The sequence below is a fragment of the Amphibalanus amphitrite genome, unplaced genomic scaffold, assembly GCF_019059575.1.
Source record: "Amphibalanus amphitrite isolate SeventyFive unplaced genomic scaffold, NRLGWU_Aamphi_draft 000327F_arrow, whole genome shotgun sequence".
Taxonomy (NCBI): domain Eukaryota; kingdom Metazoa; phylum Arthropoda; class Thecostraca; order Balanomorpha; family Balanidae; genus Amphibalanus; species Amphibalanus amphitrite.
This window is the reverse complement of record NW_024881822.1, coordinates 151,172-175,491: the sequence shown is the minus strand read 5'-3', so window position 1 is coordinate 175,491 and position 24,320 is coordinate 151,172. Positions and strand designations below refer to the sequence as shown.

Sequence of the window (24,320 nt, the reverse complement as noted above, 5' to 3'; positions counted from 1 at the left end):
TCTTCTTACATACAGTGCGACTGAGTGTCATTACAGAATAGTGCGATGTTTCGTGTTGGGATGTGGCCATACCTTGCGTAGACGTGCATATCAATCTCTCATTTGGAAACTTAGCTTCTCGCCCTCCGCAATGAGCGTCTGCTCTCTGCTCTCTCCGAATTACAGCTATTGCTCTCCCGTGGCAATCACATCATGCCTCCAGCTGCTGTCCCCGTTCTCCCCGAACAGCTGCCACGCCCTGAACAGCTGTTTGCCCTGAGCAGCTAGGCGCGCCCTGAGCAGCTTGCCCCACTCTCCCTAAGCTGTTTGCCTCTGAAGCAGCTGGGCGCGGACCGCCGCGCCGCCGGCCGCCGCCCCGAACTCGGCGATGACGCACGCTACCGACTCCGCTGACGTCATCTTGCCGTCAATATTGGTGGCGACGAGCGCGCCGCGAATGTCTGCCAGCGGAGCCGGCGCCGATAGCGGCTGTTGCCGAGCGCCGGAGGACAGCGCAGCCTGGTGGGAGTCGCCTCCCGGACGGTCCAGCACTCCCGGGGAGGGTCCCTCCGCTGAGAGCACCGCGCGTCCCCCGAGCGGTATAGGCGGCGGAACGGGGAGGGCACCGGGGCACCATGCCCCCCTTTGATTTTGGCATTTTAACATTAGCCCTGTGGGCGTTGCATGGAAAGAATGAAACTAAAAGTCGGCAGCGCGCCCCTTAATTAAAGGTGTTCCACCGCTACTGCCGAGCGGCAGCCTGGAGGGGAAGGGCTGAGGTAGCAAACGTGTCTGCTAGCAAACCTTTCTTCTTGCAAAAGTTTAAGCTAGCAAAGGTCTGAGCTGGAGAATGTATCAGCAAGCAAAGCTCTGAGCAAGCGAAAATCTGAGCTGGTAAAGTTCTGAGCTGGTAAAGGCCCGGAAGGTCTACGGTTCAATGTTCTGGTGAGCTGCTAAACTGCACACCGACTGCAGGCTTCGGCTGCTGAGCTGTGGGGCTCTCCCCTGCCGAGAACTCCCCGCGGTCTGCTCGATAAGACGAGATGGAAGACCGAGGATGGATGACCCGAGTTCAGAGAACGTCGACACACTCCGTGATCGGATATGTGTCCTGTGTCGATATTGTCGACCAGATTGAGTTAGCGGCGGCATTTCAGGCGTGCCGCTCCTACTTCTTTTCCCAGAACGCCAACTCGGGCATGACTTTCGACAAATTGTCTCAGAGATTTTCCGTTCAGACGTAGTACTGGGACAGAGTCGGAAAGTTAGTGTCTCGAAATGGAAGACGAGGCGGGTTCAGAGGGCTGCTGGGATTTGCCGTGAGTCCTTTTAGAGACATATACCTGGCGGCGCTTAGAATAAGCCGTTGAGCACTTACGGACGGCGGATGATGGCCACGGTTGAAAGGTTTATGAGCACTTATCCGACAGTCGAGTGGTTCAAAACTTGAGAGGAGATTAATACCGTTATTTTACGTCACGACCTGCCTCAAACAGGCACCGTTTGCCTCCACAAAACTCCTCCCTTGTCATCGCTTTGCACGACGTCAGAAAGCTAACGGGGCTGGTTGCTAACCGATCCTAGCCATAATCATGATGATGGCATTTTGGTCATGAGCGCTCGCGCACGATCAATGAATGGCGTTAGTGGTGTAACAAGTACAGCTGAGTTTATCGAGCGAGCTCTTGGTACCGTTATCACTATTCAATTCATGTTTATCTCGAGAATGAATGACAGATTGCAATAAGCTTGAATGTAAACAAATAGACTTGGTGCAACACCAACTGTTCAAGACATCTGATAAGATTAGTTTCATTAGCCGACAAATTTATCGATAATCAATAAGCGTGCAATATTGTCGACAAGCTGCTATGGCACTCAAACCAAGGACAATGGAACAGGCCCATTTCCAAACCCATGATCGGTCCCATGACCGGACCTACGGCAGCTGACCGTTGGTCACCGGCAGCCCGCTCGGACCGGTCCGTCGGCTGCCGTTACCGTGCCGTGTCCGTGCAGTCCGGCCCGCCGTATACCGCCCTACAGAGGGGAGCGGTAACCAGTCTGGCCCGTCCTGCAGAGCCGCGGCCGGCGCCGGTACCGCTGCTTCCTGGTGCGGTCAGAGACTCAGCTGACTCGGGCCACCAGCTGAGGACTGACAACACCGGTTTGGCCGCCGTGCTCATGGCACCGGCAAATTCGGAGCGGGCCACGCGCCGACCGCGGCGGGTTGGCTGCCGCTAGGGGCTTTTGGCGTTCTTATGAGCACGAACACTGTGTGAGGATTTACGTGAATAAGGATATTGTGATATAACCGATTTTGGCATAGTTAATTCTGTTGTAATGGGTTTAGCACTAAGTTGCATATTTACATATTGATTTGTTGACTTGAACTTGACATATGCATTAGATAAACACTATGTGCATTATCATCGTTCACGGTTCATTCCCTTCCGCGTGGTTTCTGTAATCTGCATAATGCCCATATCAGTCCACCGGGGACATTGAGCAACTGGCTTACGAATCGCGCCCTGACCTTACGTCAAAACTTGGTCTGAGCATCGGACAGGAATTTCGTGACGTCTTCTCAGACTCGGCGCTTTGAAGCCCGCTCTTTTATCAGAAGGTCACCAGGGTGGAGCACGGCAACATTGATTTCTGCCGTCTGAAGTGACGCTCACAGCCAGCCCATGTGAAGGATCGCCCGACTGCCCGCGAGCGAAGGCGCTCGGACAATGCAGTACATAGTACCCCAGAGAGGCGACTGTGACGCGCTGACATCCTGTCGGTGAAGATAGTGACGTGTGACTCGAACTCTGTCCTCCGTGGTGAATTCCGTGACTCTGTCCTTCACAGTAAACTCCCCCGTTTTTCAGCTACTCTATGGTAACTCACGGTCTTTAGCCGATTGTCGGAGCTCTCTACCACTTCCTTAGGCTTACCACAACAGTGGCGACAGTTCTGGCCACCAATATCTCACGATCCCTTTGCACATGCATCAACCAAGCTCTCGACGCCACCGCCTAGCCAGACACTCTGACGTCAAAGAAGTCCCAGGGAGGTTTCTCACTTCCTGGTCTGCGGCTTCTGCTCGTCAGTCACCGTCCGTCTATCAGCGAGACTGCACGACTGTTTAGACTTCCCGTGCCGGTGACAGTGGTCTGGAGGGACTGTGATGACCCGCATTCGCTGTTGGTATGGTTGCAGTATGCCTCTGCAGCATCACATGTTTGGGGTTGCAGGGTGCACGCTAAATTTAGCCCCTGTCACCACCGCGGGGAGGGATGGGCGCCATGAATTACCCTGTCCTCGGGGGCCGCCTGTTACCGTCAGCTGGCGCGCCCATCTGTTTGAGGTGTCGGTTGCAGACCCGGGCGAACATCGGGGAAAGATCAAGGTCATGTCACGGGTTAGAGGGGTATAGGTGAAGGCTGTTACCTGAGTCAGATGGGTCAGCGTCCGCCGAGAATGCTTTGAGGTTACCGTAATGAACTCTCTTTTCTGGCACACCAGGTCGCGTCACGCCGTCGCGCTCATGCCGTAACGGGTCGGGGCCTGACCACCAGAGCGGACAATGACAATAGAATTTAACGTCGCGCGCGTTTTGACGATGTGACGACTCTCAGAAGCAGCGTGACGGGAAGAGAGGAGTGACGCAAAACGGGTGTGACGCCAGTCAAAATGGATCAGTGAACTCCCGTCCAACTGATGGAGAGAATCACCTCGAACGCTGCTTCGAAAGGCTTCCTGGCCCCGCAAGAGAGGAGCTGTCACAGTTTGGGGGTCACGCGGGGGGGGGGGGGCAGGTGGTGAGGTGAGGGATTGGCGTCAGCGTGTGACGACAGCACCAAACGTGACGGAGGGGAGAGCGATAAGGCATGTGTGGCGCGAGTACACTGGAGCTTTCGCGATGGGCCAGATGGAACCGGGATATTAGCTGTGCTTACAGCTGCAGCGGAGGGAGGGAGGGAGAGAGAGAGAGAGAGAGAGAGAGAGAGAGAGAGAGAGAGAGAGAGAGAGAGAGAGAGAGGGAGAGAGAGAGAGAGAGAGAGAGAGAGAGAGAGAGAGAGAGAGAGACAGAGAGACAGAGAGAGACAGAGAGAGAGAGACAGAGACAGAGACAGAGACAGAGACAGAGACAGAGACAGAGCCAGAGCCAGAGACAGAGACAGAGACAGAGACAGAGACAGAGACAGAGACAGAGACAGAGACAGAGACAGACAGAGAGAGAGAGAGAGAGAGAGAGAGAGAGAGAGAGAGAGAGAGAGAGAGAGGAGAGAGAGAGACAGAGAGGGAGAGAGGGGGAGAGAGAGAGGCGATAGATATGACGGCACTGGTTTGTTCTTCCCGACCTTTGCTCGGTTGGCCATTCATTGTTTTCGTTTTATTTCAAAGGCCAGATCCACATGCAGCCTAAGCGACAAATTCATATATGAAATAAGAATAAAGGCTAATTTCGAGGTAAAACAAGAGACACTCCTTTGTTGTTAGCACTAATACCAGCTTTCACTTTCAATGATGTCGACAGCCTGTTGTCGTAACAACGTACATACTTACGTTTGATATTGCAAAGCTTGCAATTATGAACGAATAAATATGTCATTCGTAATCATGCCACATTCCTTAAACTTGTCCTATGGACTGCATTGTAGGCATAAGACTGTTGGTGAAGGCGGGCTACAAATCCCAAAATCTGGATAAGGTGCCCATACACTGAAGTAGCGAAGTACCTACGAATAACTAATGCAAACCGTTTTTAGCTGCTGGAAGGATTTACATAATGTGCAGTGTGCACCTTATGAACTGCAACAACAGATTACGAAAGTAACGAGCTCTGGCAGATCTCATAATCCCATCAAAGAACCGCCTGATTATTCAACTCCACTGAGAAAGTCTGTGGTATACGTGTTTGTGGTAACTTTTAAATGGCGACAGAGCGGGGCTATCAGTCACGGTTGGCAGTATCTGTGTCTGCCGTGTTTGACTTTTTCTCCCAGATAGTGCCTCGCTGACATCTCAAGTGGCTACTACGGTTCTACTCGGTACAAATCTATCGACAACTGAGCCTGTCCGGAACTGGGTCGGGCGACAATAGACCTTGATGGTCAGCTGAATACTGACCGCTAAGTAAGAAGTTTATCAGCTCAGAACTTGTTTTTCGCGGTAAAGAACTCAAGAACTGATAGTCCGTGCTCGTGTGTCTTTGCACATCACTGAATCCTCACTTAAAACTTCGAACAATCTCTCGTCCGTGGCTTGTCCTCCGTTACACCTAAAAGCGTGATCACACCGCGTTGTGGACTGGATGACGCAATACAGTGTGAACGGTGGCGTCTGCTCTGCGCGCAGCTTCGAGTACATTTACGTTTTCGCCGCGTCATTCGGCGTAATTTTTCCGCCGGTCGGCTGACTCAGATGTGTGAGGTAGCGCCAGAAGGCCTCCCAGGTTACCGGCTGTCGGGTCACCACAGCCGTCACTGTCTGACCGCCAGTGGTAAATGTCAGCAGGGGGACTGACGGCTGGTCTGCTCCGTACGGTCAGCCAGCCGCAGGGGAATGTAGTGTTGAGTGGGCTTGGGTTCCCGGTGGAACATTTACTTTGCCAAGCAGCTTCGATGAGGTGATGGGCTTCTAGTTGACAGAAAGGTCTCTCTGAATCCCTTTCCGTCGTCTCGTACCGCTGAACTGACGACGTTAGGAACCTCCGATGACTGGCCACCTCTGACGCCATACGCAGATAATCTGTATGCTGGGCGCGCTTCCGATTGGAAATTCTACGCTGACTGGTCAAGCGTGTTCAGGCTAAACGCGTTGGAGAGATGCGTTGTCACGCCGATTGTGAAGGGATCGTCTCTAGTGAAGGGCAGTGTGCGCACATTTTTACGTGGAGGAATATGCGAGGTCACGTCGCTAAAGGGAAGATTATGCAGTGCAGTGAAGGGGAGATTGGAATGGTAATGGAGTGCTCCGCGGGGAGCGTGCACGCACACTACCTGGTGGGGTGGCGAGCATGACAAAGAGTTTGCTACAGCGTCACCTGCGAGCGAACGCATTCATCACAGGTGTCGTAGCATTCGGCTGAAAATGTATTAATGTACGGTGTGTGGGGCTAAAAACAAGTCCTATGTCCCACCCTGCAGCTGTGTATGTAATTATGCACACATGCGTACAGTGAGGGAGGGAGACGACAGGCACGCTTCCTCGCGTGCCACCGCACTGGCAGTGGACAGCCTGTGCGATGCACAATGTTCCTTTGTGCCGAGTGCTCGCTGACCAGATTTTACCGGCTGAGCTGTATCCTATCGGTAGATGGGCCCTCCTCGAGATCATGATATTTCTATTACGATTATTGGTATTTCCACTAGCGATTGAGATGCCGAATGCATCATATTCTGTCGTGCTTGCATTACTGGAGCATTACTTTCTTGTCATGAGGACAAGAAATATAGCAATTCGTTATGATTATTGTGGGCCATGTTTGCAGAAATAGCTGCATCACTTTTAGAAGACGCAATACCAGAAGCCACGTTGACGACCACACAAGTGTCATAAATGCAATGTCAGTTGACATTGCCCATCCATTATCCATTATCCATTATACAATATGCGCGCGTTCATTATTTGTGTGAATAAATGTCATGTGCATTGTCGCCGACAAACTGTCGCTCGGAGTTCTTTTCTGGTTGGATGTGGACTGTATTTTATTCGGTGAGTTTGTGCGACATTCGTAGCCCGCCCGCCTGCTATGTGAGCTCCTGGGTTTTTTGATATTCGGCGATTTTCAGTAGTAGATAGACGTGAAGATTTCCCGTAGAGGATTTATTGAAGTATACGCGAAGCAAGAAGCGGAAGCAGTTGTGAAGAAAACCGGTAGATGAGACACGCAGACACGGAGCACCATTCACATTCACTGTACAATCTGAAGCACTGACACTGCCCCGCCGGGCGCGGCTGCGTGCAGGAGAGTCGGTCTGCGCGCGTGCTTCTGTACTCTGTCCCCGCTCAGCCGGGCGAGGCGTCGAGCGGGGCAGATCAGTCCGTGCGCACAGCGCGACGGTCGAAGTGAGACTCTGCCGGGGTCGTACGTGACCCACATTTTATACGCAATGCTTAAGACGTGTGCAAAACGAGTGCAAACTTGCACTGCAGCGGGGAGGTGGCTGAAGGCGCCAGCTTGGCGGCCTACGTGCCTTAAAACGACGTGTCTTTAATTTATATCTCGGTCTCGGTGGCGGCCGCGGCGCTGCTGCGTCTCGGCAGCGTCGGCGGCACGCGTACCGACCGCCGGCCGCGTCTGCTCGCGGCCCCGCCCTGCACAATGCCTCACAACTCATCCCGAGTCTGGACGGGGTGACGGCGGTGCGGCGGCGGGACGGCTGCAGCGAGCGGCGGCGGCGCCGCGGTGTCACGGCGGCCGGCCGGCTATCACGGCGGCACAGCGGTAGCGCGGGTTGATCCGAACACTTTCGTCGGTGACATCACTCCACCCCCGTGTTTGACCACAGGGAGAACACAAAATGACACGATCACCGACAAAGACGTTCAAACAAGCACGATTTACACGCCTAAATCGAATAAACTACAAAGCACAAACGGCCACATGCGCGAGTTATGAAGTTCAGGTTCAGGCAATGCAAAATACAGATGAAGAGTGAGTGCGTCGTAGGCACGTACGCGCACAACAGTCTTTCTTACTTCAGCTCGTTCGGGGGCGTGGGCTCGACAGTCCACAGCCAGCCAGCATCATTTCTTGTTTGCGTTCGGTCGGCTAATGAGATGGCTGAGGAGGCGACGGGGCAAGTTCCAGAAGCGCCACCTTCGTGGCAGGCCGGGTATACGTACCACCTGCTGCCTTCTTGAGCTGTACGGCGCGGACTCGGCCGTCAGGCCCCGGGAACACTTGCAGCACGCGCGCCAGCGGCCAGTGACCTCGGGGCGTGTCAGATTCTGCTAGCAGCACCACGTCGCCGACTGCTAGGTTCCGTTGGTCAGCTTGCCATTTTCTCCTGTGGATCAGGGTATGGAGGTACTCCCTTTTCCATCTTCGCCAGAGATGGTCCGTCAGTGCTTGAACGTACCTCCATCTTTTTTTTGGAGTGCAGATCCTGGCTGCTGAAGATTCCAGGGGGAAGACAACGGCTTCCCCTCCCCAAGAGATAATGGTTCGGTGTGAGAGCTGTCAGGTCTCTCACATCGTCTGTGACGTGTGTCAGCGGTCTACTGTTGATCATGCTCTCTATTTCGCAGAAGACAGTTGACAGCACCTCGTCTGTTGTCACCTCGCCGCCGAGCACGACTGATAGCGCTCTCTTGACTGCGCCGATCATTTTTTCCCATATGCCGCCCATGTGGCTCGCGGCTGGTGGGTTGAAACACCATTCGATCTGCTGCTGACTCAGCTCGTCAGAGATCTTCTGCTGGTTCCACTGTGTTAGTGCCTCTCGGAGTTCACGTTCCCCGCTTTTCAGGTTTGTTCCGTTGTCGGAGAAAACCTTCTTTGGACGACCTCGGCGTGCCACGAACCGCCGGAAGGCCATCAGGAAGCTGTCAGTATCCAGGCTGTTGGACACTTCCAGATGAATGGCTCGCGTGGCCAGACACGTCACCAGCAGGCCGTACCTTTTTTCCGTCTTGCGGAACCGCCTGACTGTGAGCGGTCCGAAATAGTCGATCCCCACGAAGCTGAACGGATGGGAGGTGTTGAACCGGTCAGCGGGAAGATCGGCCATTCTTGGAGGCTGAGGTCTCGCCCTTCTCTTGCGACAGATGGCGCAGTCGATAAGGACTCGTTTTACCTGCGAACGACCCCTCGGAATCCAGAATTTCTGGGGAACTTCGTTCAGGGTGTGTTCTGCGCCGGCGTGCATTAGCTGACGGTGCGTTTCGTAGATGATCATCCTCGCCACATCAGAACCTGCTGGGAGTAGAATGGGATGGCGAGCGTCTTCGTCCAGTGGGGCATTCTCTAGTCGCCCCCCGACTCGTAAGATGCCATCAGCGTCCAGGATTGGTGACAGGTCGGCGATGCCGCTCTTCTTGTTGAGCTGCTGACCCGCCTGTAACTGGTGCAGCTCGGTCCTGTAGGCCTCCGCCTGCACCATCTGGAGGATGGTCTTCTCCGCGTCATGGAGCTCTGACACGGTCAGTGGGCCTAGGTTTCGCTGTCGCTTCTGCTCGCCTTTCAGCTTCGAGTTGCGGAGGAAGCGCAGGATCCAGGCCACCGTGCGCTTGTATTTTGTCCAAGACGAGAATTTGCTCGGTGTCGGCAGTGCTGCCTTTGGATCCCTCACCGTGACTGTGGCGAAGGCTCCAACTTTCACTTCTACGTCTCCTTCAGCCAGCTTCTGAACGTGAAGCTGTTCTGGCCACCCTTCTTCGTCGCCTCGGAGGAAGTCTGGGCCGGATAGCCAGAGAGGGTTGTCGGCGAGCTCCTTCACTGTCTCACCCCTGGAGCACAGCTCGGCTGGGTTGAGTCGTCCTGGGCAGTGACGCCACTGACCTTTGTCTGACAGGTCGTGGATTTCTGCCACTCTGTTTGAGACGAATGTATGGAATCGTCTGCTCTCGTTGCTGATGTACTGCAGGACGACCCGGCTGTCGCTCCAGTAGGTGACCTTCTTGACTTGATCTGGTATCTCCTTTTGGAGCGCGTCCACCAAGCGCACTGCGAGCACTGCTGCCTGCAGCTCCAGTCTGACGATCGACAGTCTCTTCAGCGGTGCAACTCGTGTCTTGCTCATGATGAACGAGCAGTAATGCGTGCTGTCTGGTGAGGTCGTACGGAGATAAGCGACTGCTCCGAACGCTCCCTCTGATGCGTCGCAGAAGACATGAAGCTCACGCGCTATTGTGTCACTTGATGTTGGACGGAGGCAGCGTGGGACACTGATGTTTCTCAGTGCTGGCAGTTCTTGGAGCCATTCTTCCCATTCTTTCTGCTCCTCACGATCCAGCTCGTCGTCCCAGTCCAGTTGCTTGGTCCAGAGCTGCTGCATGAACATTTTGGCTCTGATGACGAAGGGCGCGGCGATCCCCAGAGGATCGAAGATCGACGCAGTCCTTTGGAGGACTCCCCGCTTTGTCATCGGGACGCTTGAGTCTCGGAATCTGAAGCTCAGGCTGTCCTTTTCAGCATCCCAGACCACTCCCAAAGCACCTTGTGTGGGCAGCTCCGCTTCTGTGAGGTCTAGTTCCGGCTGGGCGCGCTTCTCTCGGGGAATGCTCTCCAGGACGCGCCGCGAGTTGCTTACCCACTTGGATAGATGGAAGCCGCCTCGGGAGAGTGTCTCTGTCACCTGCTTCGTCGTCTTCAACGCATCATCTTCATGTTCTTCTGATCGTAAGAAGTCGTCCATGTAGAAACTGTTCTTCACAGTTTCCACGGCCTTCTTTGGCAGCCCGCAGTCTTCTCCATGGTCCGCGACTGTTCTTTGGAGGACGTAGTTGGCAGACGCTGGAGACGATTTGGCGCCGAAGATGGTCACCTGCATCTTGTAGATGTCTGGTTCTCTAGTTTGATCCAGGTCGCGCCACAGGAAGCTGAGCGCAGGTCGGTCCTTCTCGATGACACGGACCTGGTGGTACATTTCTTGGATGTCTGCCACCATGCCGACTTTTTCTTCTCGGAAACGGAGCAGGACGCCGGTGAGGTTCTTCAGCAGGTCTGGTCCGGTCAGGAGCTTGTCATTCAGCGATGCTCCGTACGATCTGGCTGCCGCATCGAAGACTATCCTGAAGCGGCCTGGCTTATTGGGATTAGTCACGGCATGGTGTGGTAGGAACCAGCGTCTGGGTAGCCGGAGCTGTGCCTCCTCCCTGGACAGCTTTCTGGCGTGGCCCTTTTTTACATATGCATCGATCGTGGCCTGGTAAGCTGCTGCTTTCTCTTGATCGTTTACCAGACGCCTCTCGGTGCCGTGTAGTCTCTTTGTAGCCATCACCTTGCTGTCTGGAAACGGCGTGTCGTCGTCAGTCTTCCAGAGGAGGCCAGTCTCGTAGCGGTTGCCGGTTAACTTGGTGGTTGTTGACTCTAGAAGCTCTTGCGCTCGACGGTCTTCTTTCGACTGTGACACTGACCTTTCATACTTGGCTCCGAAGGATTCAGTTGTCCACCAGTCCTTCAGCATGTTGTCCAGTTCCTCGTCAGCAGCGGAGCCTTTCTGGATGAACATCGCTCTTCTAGTTCGTCCATGTTTTCCAGGGTGCAGGTCGGACACAGCGCCAGTCAGGGTCCAACCAAAAGCAGTACGTACAGCTATCGGTTGGCCTGGTTGACCCACCCGGACCTCTTGCTGGATGACTGCTTCGCTGACGTTAGCTCCGAGCAACAGTTCCACCTGTCCATGGGAGCACTGAGGAATGTCCAAGTCCTTGATGTGACGCCACTTCTCCCGCTGCTTCTTGCAGACGTTCGGCATGGAGATGTCGAGAGATGGAACAGACCACGCCTCAGGCACGATGATTCTTCGAGTTTCCCCAGGGGCCACAGAGCTCAGCTCTAGCTTCACTCTAGTTGATGCTTGAGGTTTTCCAGTTCCTTCCACTGTCTGAAGACACAGCTGTTCGTCTTGTCCTGTGATTCCCAGTTGGCTCAGCACAGCTTCACTGCAGAAGGAAGATTCTGACCCTGAATCGAGAAGAGCATAGGTGTCACGGTGAGTTCCTGCCTTCTTTCCATGGATTCGAACTGGAACGATTTGTAGAAGAGTTCCGCCCGTCTTTCCGATGGAGGTAGATGCAGCCACCACACGTACCTCTTCTCCTTCTGCCGCTGAAGTTGTTTCATTGGCAGGCCGACTGGCTACGGCTCCCGAGCGGTCGGTGAGGGGCGTGGTTCGTTTGGTGCTGCCATGTATCAGCTGATTATGGCGTCTCTGGCACCCATTTACACCACAGAGCTTGGTGTTGTGACATTCTCTGGCTAGATGTCCCCTTTGCAGACACCAGAGGCACAGTCCCTTGTCGAATATTAGGTCGGTTCTTCTTTCGACGTCCAGATTTTTGAACTCACGACACTGGTGCAGTCTGTGCTCACCACCGCACTTCGGACACGACGCATTCCCACCTGGTTTCTGTGCCGTTGATGGAGTGGCTGGTGACGAAGTTGCGGTAGCATGCGCTGCTCGCTTAGTCGTCTGGTCTCTGGTTCTCCCCCGCCTGTCACTCGGCGTTTCAGCGGTTTGGCAGAGCGATGCAATTTGGACCTGCTTCAGCAGCCAAACGTCCAGGTCGATGAGTGATGGATGTCTTGGGTGGAGTTCGAGCACATGTTTACCCCATTCACGCCGTAGATATTCTGGAAGTTTGACCACCGTTCTTCGGAGATTCTCTGTGCTGTACAGGTCCGCCTCATATCCTTGGGCCTGCATGAGCGTGACCGCGCAGTGCAGGGCGGAATGGAAGTACTCCAACGATCGAACACTGTTCTTCTGAGGAGGTTCAGCCGAGAACACTTTCTCGAGATGTACCTTAATCACATCCGTGCTTCGGCCGAAACGATCTTGTAGAGTTTTGAGAGCTTGTTGGTAGAGGTTGCCGTCAAATAACATGCCAGCGATGGCTTCTTGCGCTTGTCCCATCACTGACGCTTGCAGGTGAGCCATTCTTTCCGCGTCGCTGAGCGATGGCTGGTCGTGCACGAGCGCTCGGAACAGTCCGATCCAGCGCGGCCACTCAGACGGCTTGCCTGAGAAGGTCGGCAGCTGGAGACGGGGGATGCTCTTAGTGAACGCGGATGTCGTAGGAGCCGGACGTGGTACAGCTGTCGGTCGCAGCTGATCTATCCATGACGTCTGGCTTGTGGACATACCGGGACTGGGCGCCATTCGTGGAGGTTCTAGTTGCGGAGGTTCTTCTCTGATTTCGGTTAGAGGTTCTAGAGGTTCTCTGGGCGTAATGGAGACTGGCTCGGAGAAACGAAGTTGTGATCTGGAGCAGTTCGGCCTTTGAGAAACGCTTTTCTCGGTGATTGGTTCTCCCAGATTTTCATCCACAAAATCGTCTCGCCTGTCTGCATTGAGCTCGTCTTCCATTTCTTCCCTCAGGTCCGCCTCCAGTCGGGCAGCTTCAGCTTCATCTCTGGCTTTCTGAAGGTCTCTCTCGAATTGCAGTTCTTGTTCTTGTTGCTTTATCTTTTGTTCTTGTTCGCGCAGCTCTTGTTCTCGTGTCCTTTCTCTCTCCAGCTGGCGCACGCGTAACTCCTTCAGTTTGGATGATATCCTGGCTTCAGCTGATGCATGAGAGGCCGCCGAGCTGCCACTGACCTGTGACCTTGCTGGGCGAGCGGCGCTACGGGTCATGCGTGACACTGAGCGTCTCAAGCCGTCTTCAGGTTGCCCTCCTCCATCCTCGCTGAAGTCAGTCTGTCTCGTAGAGGTCAGCTGTAGTTCGTCTGTGGTGCTTGTCATGAAAGTCTCGATTTTCTCCTCGATTCTCTCTTTCTCCGTACGAACTTCGCTTAAGTACTGAGCCTCATTTTCTTTTTCTTCCTCACTCTGCGTGTATCCAGAGATACATTCGTGAACGGCCATCAACGCTTGGAAAGCGCTGTTCATTTCTCTGCGGATATTTCCAAACTGGACGCGTGAGGCTCTATCTGTCACGAGAGCTTCAGCGCGCCGGAAAATCCTTGTGAGAGCCGCCCGATGACGACCTCTCACCTGTCTGAGGTGCCGCCACTCCCCGTTGGAGCATTGGCCTTCTCGTGGTTCTTCTCGGGCTGTAGTCACTGCAGCTTGTCCTTGACCTGCAGCGGCTGGTTCAGCTGGTACTTCTTCCATGTCAGCGGTTTCTTCTTTGTCACTTTCCCCCATTCGCTCTAGAGACGGGCTTGCTTCTCCACTTGCCATAGTTCAGGATCCGGCCCGGAGGACCAGCAAATGTCGCCGACAAACTGTCGTTCGGAGTTCTTTTCTGGTTGGATGTGGACTGTATTTTATTCGGTGAGTTTGTGCGACATTCGTAGCCCGCCCGCCTGCTATGTGAGCTCCTGGGTTTTTTGATATTCGGCGATTTTCAGTAGTAGATAGACGTGAAGATTTCCCGTAGAGGATTTATTGAAGTATACGCGAAGCAAGAAGCGGAAGCAGTTGTGAAGAAAACCGGTAGATGAGACACGCAGACACGGAGCACCATTCACATTCACTGTACAATCTGAAGCACTGACACTGCCCCGCCGGGCGCGGCTGCGTGCAGGAGAGTCGGTCTGCGCGCGTGCTTCTGTACTCTGTCCCCGCTCAGCCGGGCGAGGCGTCGAGCGGGGCAGATCAGTCCGTGCGCACAGCGCGACGGTCGAAGTGAGACTCTGCCGGGGTCGTACGTGACCCACATTTTATACGCAATGCTTAAGACGTGTGCAAACGAGTGCAAACTTGCACTGCAGCGGGGAGGTGGCTGAAGGCGCCAGCTTGGCGGCCTACGTGCCTTAAAACGACGTGTCTTTAATTTATATCTCGGTCTCGGTGGCGGCCGCGGCGCTGCTGCGTCTCGGCAGCGTCGGCGGCACGCGTACCGACCGCCGGCCGCGTCTGCTCGCGGCCCCGCCCTGCACAATGCCTCACAACTCATCCCGAGTCTGGACGGGGGTGACGGCGGTGCGGCGGCGGGACGGCTGCAGCGAGCGGCGGCGGCGCCGCGGTGTCACGGCGGCCGGCCGGCTATCACGGCGGCACAGCGGTAGCGCGGGTTGATCCGAACACTTTCGTCGGTGACATGCATTGTGCAGTGTCCATTTTGTACATTTTCATTCATGGCTGGATGTTATCACGCAAAATTGCATTCATTCTTAATTGATGTGTGTAATTTAAAGCCGTTACCATCAACCTAAAAATATAGCAAAGGTCAAATCGTTAGTCACTCGGAAACACTGCTCGATTTTGCACCGAACAAAATTAAAAGCTGAGTGTTGAACAGCAATGCTCATTAGCGCTGCTATGTGCATTGTGCATGCCCCAAATGATTTGTATGGCGACATTACATTAGCTTGAAAATATGCAAACATGAAGCACACCAAGACAACGACCTATGGTACCAATTAACCCGGCGGCCGCTGGGCCTCCGCGCCACCCGCCGGCCGCTGGGGGAGGGGGGGGGGCATATAGTTGCCCCCCTTACTTCTGCGACGATATTGTCGCAACGCGAAGAGATAGAAAAGCGAAACTTTGCACACATCTTTCTGAATACCTAGCCGAGGTTGTGTCCAAATTTGGTGTTGATCCCATTTGAAATGACGTCACAGTGACGTCATAAGTGAAATTATAAATTTGCGACTCTCATATTCCTCACGATACATCAGATATACGGGACCGAATATAAAGGACCCATTATTGGTAAGAAACTAGATGGAAGTGTAGTTAGATGTTATAGGATGACAGCAGGTGCTGTCTAGTTCATTTACAGTTGAGTTTCATGCTCGGCGTCATCAGAAACGGTCCATATCGGAAAATGGCAAAACTTTATGACGTCACTGTCACGTCATCTTGGGTGCTACAACCACCAAACTTTCCTCAAACATTGCCTATGTATTCATTTGAAACAATGCCAAGTTTCACGTTCGTAGCTCATCAGGTTTCGGAGATATTTCACAAAACGTAAAGGGGGGCAACTTTATGCCCCCCCCCCCCCAGCGGCTCGTGGGTTAACCCTATTAGTGGCAGGCTCCTGGCTACCCCATATTAGTGGCAGGGGGGGGGGGGGCTGTTTACGACCCCCCCTTGATATCTCGAGATCTAACCGGCCGATTTTCAAAATTCAAACGGCATTCGATTTGGCTCAACGAGATCTACATTTCTAAAAAAATAAAATTAAAAAATATCAATAGGGGGGTAGAGGGGGGTAAAAACGGTCAAATTGCAGATACATTTTAGACTGTTTATCACGGCCAGGTTTCTGAACCAATCTTAACGCAACTTTTGCCGATCGATAGAGAATGAACCAGGAATTCACATGGATCCTAAAAATATGCATTTTCAAAAATCATAGGCGGATACAGATCATTGAGATTGGGGGTACACAAAAAGTATAGTAAATAAGGTTTTTGTTGGTACTGTTTCTAAAAAGGGTGGCAATGGTCTTGTTATGTTACAATTTTCTTATGAGAGAACGACTAAAATTGTATTGGTCATGCATAGGCGGTGTCAGGGCACCTATGTTGGGAGGTAAAAAATAACCCCCCTTTTTGGACGCCTGGATCCGCCTATTATAGCAAAAACGTGTCAAAAGAGGATGCACAATAACTTTTATATGTTATCACATGATACCTTTCATTCACTGTTCGTAAAACTGGTGCAGCATCGTGATCTTCGCCCAAATGACTCGCTTCACGAATAGGACCCCCCAATTCCCAGTGCTCTGGAGCCGCCCCTGGTAAAGTTATGAACTTGAAATTTTCAGGGAATGTGCCCAATTTAGTTTTAGGAAAAGTCAGAAAATTTCAGCATCGTAGCTTCAGCGGTTTCGGAGATATTCCCGAAAAACCTGAGGGGTGGATAAAAACAACCCCCCCCTGCCACTAATAGGGTTAATATATAATACTTGATATGCAAAACATAAAAAATTCGATTAGCCCGGCTACATTCTTATAAACCTATGTTTAATTAGTCGGAATTCATTAAGCGGTTCTTTGCCTCGACCAAAAAGGCAAATGTGCGACGTACCGTGCAAGGTTGAAACCTTAAGGTCCATGCACTAACATCTTGTCTGTTTTCCAGGTGGCGATAAAGATCATTGACAAGATGAGCTTAACTCCCGATAATCTCAAGAAAGTGTACCGTGAAGTGGAAATCATGAAGCGCCTCAGTCACCCAAACATCATTCGGTTGTACCAGGTGAGCTCCTCACACCGTCACGCGCACAGTGACGCATCACGATCTCCGTGACGGAAATAGCTCACCTCGAGAGGTCAATCACTGGATCAGATCACAGCGCTCATGCCTGACCGATTGCCGCCGCGCCTGAGTGCGGCCGATCGTCACCCAGGCGCTGAGAGAATATTGCCGTTTATTTCAGGTTATGGAGACGCAGAGCATGCTCTATATCGTCTCCGAATACGCCAGCCAAGGCGACATCTTCGGTGAGTAGACCGGATCTCTCTCTCCCCCCCTCTCTCTCTCTCTCTCGCTCGCCCTTTCTCTATTTCTATATTTCTAGCTAGTCCATTTATTTACAACCTCCATAGTTTATTTGTTTAGTTGTTTCACTTTAGAATTCGTATCATGAAGAGTTCATTTCGTGATTTAAAATGACTGCCGACACTACCCTATTCTAACCGTGTCGTTTGTAATTATCCGAGTAACAGCGAATAACACCCGAGCCCTTGATGTTTGGCTGACACATGGGTATTACGATGTAATCCGATTGTGTTTTGTCTGTTGGCTGACTCAACCCATTAGTAGCGACCTTCTGTTAGGCTTGTTATTAGTTGCCGGCGACCAGCTTTGAAATAGGAAACTCCGCATTCAAAAACATGATTAATATCCCATCTACTGGAACGATTTTATTTGTGATTTCAAAAACAAAAATGTACATAGGTGTGATTGCCACAGATCGGGACGCTTATTGTCTGGATTCCATAGCTCCTGTTAGTTTCCCGCGATCGCCCGCGCTGCATTCTATCGTTCAGCAGCTTCCTGGTCAGGGCGGACCACACCGAGCCGGTCACCGCCCCCTCCTCCCTCTCCCCTCCCTGTCAGCCGTCTCTATTCAGGGTCACGAGTCAGCACATATACCACGTGACTTGACGCTGCGCTATGCACGGTGCTCCAAGCGTGCACGCCTCTGCCGCAGCCGTCGCCGCCAGCCGCTCGGGCGGGCGGACCGCGACACAGCCGCTTGTGACGTCATAAATGGCCTATTGTGACGTCATCAGTAGATGACGTCACTGGCTCGACCTGCAGCCAATGTTAGATCGCCCGCGCTTGGAGATGGTGCGGGGTTGACTGTCAACGGCCGTATGACGTCACTAGAAAGATGTGACGTCACGCACGATCGGTATGACGTTACGCAAACGGAGATTGTGTGCGCGACGGCCATAAAATATTCCGCTATCGGAGGCGTCGATCGCGGTAGGCAAGGTCGGACCGTTTCCAGCGGTGTGTCGGGCCCATACAGGGCACGGCTGTCGGGTCAGGGGTCACATCTGCCCAGCTCGAACATGCTGGAACCGCTCACGAACTGGTCTGCGAAGCCGGAGGGCGGCCAGAGATGAGTGGCACTGACCTCCGAGGCAGCTGTGAAGCTGTTACATCAGCTCGGGTGGAGAACGGGCATGGGAACAGAGAGGCTCGCGGCGCCACCCCGGCCCGCGGGCGGAGACCTCGTTTTTAGATGGCGTCATCTCCATACGAATAGAGAGGCCATCAGCGGCCAGGGCAGACTGCCAGGAACCTCCTGTCCCCTCGCAGACAGAGACGTATGATGTAAGATGTTAATGACGGCTGGGTCCCACCGCGGTGCCGCATCAGACGGGAACATAACGGCCCCGAGAGGTATACCAAGCTTGTTCGAAGCATAAAGTGGGGTCAGATGTATCAATTAGCGGCATGAGATATTTCTGTGGTTGCTATGGCTTTCAGATATGTTTTTTTATGCTCGGACGATGCAATCACATTAAACGCTGCAGTCAGCGCTCCCGCTTGCATGTGATTCTCGTTTTCGGTAAAGCTCGCCAAATCTATTCATTAAGCCAAATGTCGTCATTCGGTGGGTATTTACCAAGGTATTTTTGGATATAATTCAATAGCAAATCCCCGCAAACTTCATCAAGCGAACGATCACAACGACCAAAACTCCAATTGCATTTGGCGATAAGCTGCGCCGGTCCCGGAACCCTAAATTTAGCATACGATTTGCTCGCTGATCTCCTTACATCTTTGTTACGTCTCTAGATCAATGAGCATGCCCGGAATATGCTCATCGGCCCGTTTAGTAACCCCTCTTCGTGAGAACACATCAATGCTTCGAATTAGCCTGCGACCGTGTCCACAATCGTCACTCAGCAACAGTGCATTATTCAACTGCATTATTCAAGTGCATTTATTCAACTGGATCACTGTTAGATGTATTCATCACTTCATGTAACCGTCGTGAACCGTTGTACCACCCGCTTTTGCGATTTTAGTCCTCACTGGTTTGTTCGGACTGTCATCGATGTGCCTCGTTACCGTCTCCCTGCACGTACGGTACGCACCCGATCATTCCGTAGGCTAAACGTCCCAGACTTTCACCTGGACCTGAACCGTGCGTGCTGGGACAGCGTGTACGCCGCCCCGACCGTGTCATTGAAATGGGATGCGTTTCTGTGTACCTTTCGGCCTATTATTGATGTCCATGCGCCGATGAGAACTGTCCGGTTCAGGAACGCCAGTGCGCCAGTGGTGAGTGACGCAACTAAGGAGCTGATGGCTCGCCGCCGCCAGGCGCTGAGGACCCACGGGCACGGCTCGCCTGTTTATAAGGACCTGAACCGCGCGGTGCGCTCGGCTATCCGCTCTGACACCTGCTCGGAGGTGCGCCGGCGAATCAGTGAGGACGGCCGTTCCTCTATGTGGAAGGCTGTCCGCTCGGTAGTAGGCGGCAGTAAGGCGGACAGAGCGCTACCCGATGCTACCCCAGATCAATTGAACCAGTTTTTTGTCGGTGTTGGACCACGTGTAGCGAGAGAGGTGAGGGGATCAGGGGTATCCCCTGACCTCCCCTGTCGCTTGCCCCGTGTGGGTGCGTGTTCGTTTAGTTTGTCACCGCTGACCCTGACTGAACTGCGTAATATTGTGTTTGGCATGAACGGATCCTCCGCCTGCGGCGAGGACGGCATCACCATGCACATGATTCGCCTGTCTTTTGATGTCATCGGAGGTGTGTTCCTCCATTTGCTCAATTCCAGCATCTCCAACGCCGACGTTCCTGATCCCTGGAAACATTCCCTCGTCCATCCCATCCACAAGTCCGGCGACCCCTCCGATCCTTCCAACTTCCGACCCATTTCCATCGTTCCCGTCTTTGCCAAAATTGTAGAGCGTGCCGTCCACCAGCAGCTCTTCAATTACCTCTCACAAAACCATCTCCTATCCCCAACTCAGCACGGATTTCGTCATCGTCACTCGACTGAAACCGCGCTGATATCCATCACCGACCAAATCCTATCATCCAACGACCACGGCGACCTCTCCCTTCTCTGCCTGCTGGACTTGAGCAAATGCTTTGATGTGATAGACCATCAAAAACTTCTCACTAAACTACAACTTCACGGAGTAGAAACGACATGGTTTTCGGCCTACCTTCAAAATCATACCCAGAGCGTCTGCTTCACAGACAATCTGGGTAACATCAAAAAGTCATCTCCTCTTCCCAACAACATCGGCGTCTTCCAAGGTTCTGCTCTCGGCCCTCTGCTCTACTGCGTCTTCGCGAACGACTTATCCTTGTTCACCGGAGACGCAGTGGTAGCACAGTACGCCGATGACACACAAATTCTGGTCTCTGGCAAAAAATCTGACATGCAAAGCGTGGTCAGGAAGATGGAAGCAGTGCTGACTTCCATCGACCTTTGGTTCCAGGCCAACGGCCTCAAAGTTAACGCAGGAAAAACTCAGCTGATGTTGTTGGGAAGCTCTCAAAATCTGCGCAACGTTCCCGGCCTCTCTGTCAAATTCCGCGATCATGATTTACTCCCTGTCTCGGAAGTTAGAAATCTCGGTTTAACATTCGATAGCACGCTCAGCTGGACTAGTCACATTTCTTCTCTCACAAACCGCTGTTTCGGAACCCTTCATGGCCTATCACATCTAAGGAACCACCTCCCACCATCGGCTGTCACCGTCATCGTCCAAGCCCTCGTTCTCTCGCAGGTCCGATACTGCATCTCAGTATACGGCAACTGCACGCAGACAAACCTCTCTCGGCTCCAAAAAATAATTAACTATGCTGCAAAGGTGATTTTCGGCCGCAAAAAGTACGACCATGTATCGGACCTGCTGGATAACTTGGGCTGGCTCAGCGCTGAGCAGCTTGCTCAGTATCACTCTCTGTGCCTGCTGCACAAGGTGCGGCGATCAGGCGAGCCAGAAACCCTGGCTGCCCAGCTGGTGCAGGTATCGCAGACGCGGCAGCGATCCACCAGACAGGACCGCAATCTGTCAGTCCCACGATCGCGGTCAGCGATGGGGCAGCGCCGGTTCTGCTGCCGGGCGCCCCTCGCCTACAACCAGCTCCCGTCAGAACTGACGCGTCTACCGGCCCACCTATTTGGTCGGCACCTCCAATCCCACCTACGGGGAGGCGAGGTGACTTAGACAGCGGCCATGAGTCTGTATGAGTGCATGGTATGTTTGTTTGTGTGTACGGGCTTTGAGCGCATTTATCACGTTATTTTATGTTATGTGTCCCATGCAGAGTTTTAGCCCTGTACGAGCGGCCGTAATAGCCACGAGTGTATCGTGGATGGCTTCAATACACGTCTATGTCTATGTCTATGTCTATGTGCAGGTGTGTCGTCACTGGCCGGTGGCAGCCGGGCGAAACAGCACACATATGTATGCACAATGTCCATACGTCCATTAGTCGGTCGTGTTCCGTGACGGCGCGTGCAAAACTGTCGGAACTGCCATCGACCGGTGTGGGACCGACAGCGGTGACTCGCGCCGCCGACCGCATGCCGACCTTTCGATAGTCGGACCAGTCGCCAGGTGGACCCGCCTATACCCCTCAGTTACGATCAACTGTAATAATCCACTCCTCGAAATTGCCAAATATGGAAAGTCGATAACTAAAATTCGTCGAAGATAGCAATCAATCTCTTACATAAGCTGCGAATCTGACCAGCGTTTTCCATTGCAGAGTACATTTCTCACAACGGCCGATTGAGGGAGTCTGAGGCGCAGAGGAAGTTCTTTCAGATCGCCTCGGCGGTGGATTACTGCCACCGTCACGGCATCGTTCACCGAGACCTGAAGGTGAGTCACGTAATGTGACGGGATGCGACGGGATGTGACGTGAAACATTTGCACTGTCTCACCCTGAAGACACGGGGCATCATCGACCCATCAGCGACTGGTCGTGAACATGCGAGCTGTGACATTTAGACGCTCTCGCCAGTGAATTGTTGATGTGTGATACCCTGGATTTTCAGCGAATGCGTCGAGGCCGGTGGTCCGGTGGTCGTCGTCGGTCTGACCTTTAGATCCATGTGGCGACTATATGGCGGCCTCGAGACGCATGGGGATCGTATCATTGGAGGGATTTCACCTGCCCTGACCGACACGGGACATTCTGCGCTGAGAATAGTTACCTCTCACTCCCACTCCCTTCACCCAACAGTTGGCATCGAACGGTCCGACAGTAGGTTTTCTGACGTGGCCTAACGCATAATGGGAGGACAAAATAGTTGCTGAGCCATGCTATGACATTCGCAGTTGAATTCAACTCCTAGCTCCAACACACCCGTGGCAGGAAGCGTTCAACCAGATTGCGCCCCACACGGTCAATGGAGCTTTCATGGTCACCCTGCTAATTCACATTCGTGCTCCAGCCTGGCACACCAGAGATGACGTCAAACTTTGCGGGAGAGCAAAGCTGCCACCGCCCCACTGCAACTGCTGGTAAAACCGCTAGGCACAGCGCGAAATACGTGACATTGGTACAGATTATGAATGCTCTGTATGCGGTGCACATGAGCGGCTTGTGATGATATCCATGTAACGAATGCAGCGACAAAACCGTTTGAACACCAGCAAAGGAGAATAGGGATGATCCGATCTGATTGTAGGATTCCGTTGTCTGTGGTGCTGATGCATATGGCCAATCAGGAAAAGGATACACTTTTATTTTTAATATTCTTTTATAACATAACACTGAAAGCTAGGTAAGTGACTTTGGAATGACTAAAACTGGGTACAAAAACCTCCGTGTCGGTATACGATTGAGCCTCAATATTTTGTTTGTGTTTAATGCCCTTCCTGCAGAGGAACCAATGCGTTCAAATATTTACCAAGCTTCGGACAGTGTACCCTTTCAACCGTATCATCGAACAAGATATCTGCCAGCAACATCACGGCTACCGTTCCATGGAATGAATATATTCCTCCACTTGCTCTCTGATAAGGCAGCCCTGTAGTCAGCGGGAGGAAGGCAGCTCGCCCCGGGAGCAGCACCGCTCCGCAGGAATGACAGGAGTCCGGAGGATGTGGGGAAGGGGTGGGGGGGCAGTGACGCAGGCTCCAGCAATCTGTCTGCACCCTGCAACAGCTCAAGGCCACCGTCTACCCCCCCCCCCTCCCCCTCCTCATGCGTCTGTGACGGGGAGGGGTGACAGTTGCCCAGCTGCCCGTGCAGCTGCGTTCGCTGCCCGTGTCTGCACTGGCGACGGAGAGTCCGAGCTGTGCCGATGGAGGCGTTAGTGACGCGTCGAAAGGTCGAGGCAGTGTCAGTGTGGTGTGGATCGTTGACCCGTCTGATGCCTTGCTTTGCTAAGTCGATCCATGACAATATTAGACTGTTTGATCCATCCCTTTGCAGGTTGTATGAAATATTCAGAGACGCCGCTGCAGTATTCACACTTAATTGAAATGAAGTTCATTTGTGTCTGGATAATTCATGCGACCAGTCCGCACCACAAACTTTTGACAATCAAACCAACCACGACCATGCGGACATATAGGGAAGGAGTGCAGGGTCCATGAAGCGAAGCTATACTTTGCAGTCAACTTAGGGTGCTCGGCTACGACTGCAATATGGAAAACTGACAATACCACCAATGCATTCTGCACTAGCGGGCTGGGTGGCTAGGTCACGTTACAACGACACTTTTGAATGCCACGTTTGACACACAAACGAGTCAAACGACCCTGACAGGCGCGTCACAAACTGCGTCACGACCGGCACTCTTCGCTGACCTTGTCACCCGATGTGTCACGTCACAGCGTCACTGAGCAGTTATCACCAACGTGACGTTGCGAGTGCCCCCTCACTCCCCCTTGGGACCACGTCAGCCGCACTGAAAGAAAAAATGACACCCTGTACGGGGTATTGACGGTCATGTCAAAAATAACACCCGAGTGGGGTGTTTTGAGGGGAGTCGCTGAGCTATTATAAATGGGGTGTTTGGCGTACACCCCAGGAGGGTTTCGACGCATAGTGGGGAGTCGCAGCCGCCAAAGGGGGGTCAGCGCCGGCCCACATGGGGTTCCGTTAGACTCCAGGTGACACCCCTCAAATATCAGCCGAGAACCCCTTTTTGGTCCCTAAGCACCCGACGGGGTGTCAAACACACATTACAGGATGTAAAAGACAACGGTTCAACTCCCCTGAGTTCCTGATATAACCACGTTTTTCCTGACCTCCACGCGGGTAAT

At 53.1% G+C, this 24,320-nt stretch overlaps 1 protein-coding gene across 1 annotated transcript in view; it reads left to right on the top strand.

Moving 5' to 3' along the window:
* LOC122388582 (serine/threonine-protein kinase SIK1-like) overlaps positions 1–24,320 on the top strand; it is a 56,053-nt gene that overhangs the window by 12,723 nt on the left and 19,010 nt on the right. The window contains exons 2-4 of the mRNA XM_043379770.1: positions 16,686–16,802; positions 16,984–17,047; positions 21,808–21,923. Coding sequence (XP_043235705.1) covers positions 16,686–16,802; positions 16,984–17,047; positions 21,808–21,923 — 297 coding nt within the window. The remainder of the gene's footprint in view (positions 1–16,685; positions 16,803–16,983; positions 17,048–21,807; positions 21,924–24,320) is intronic.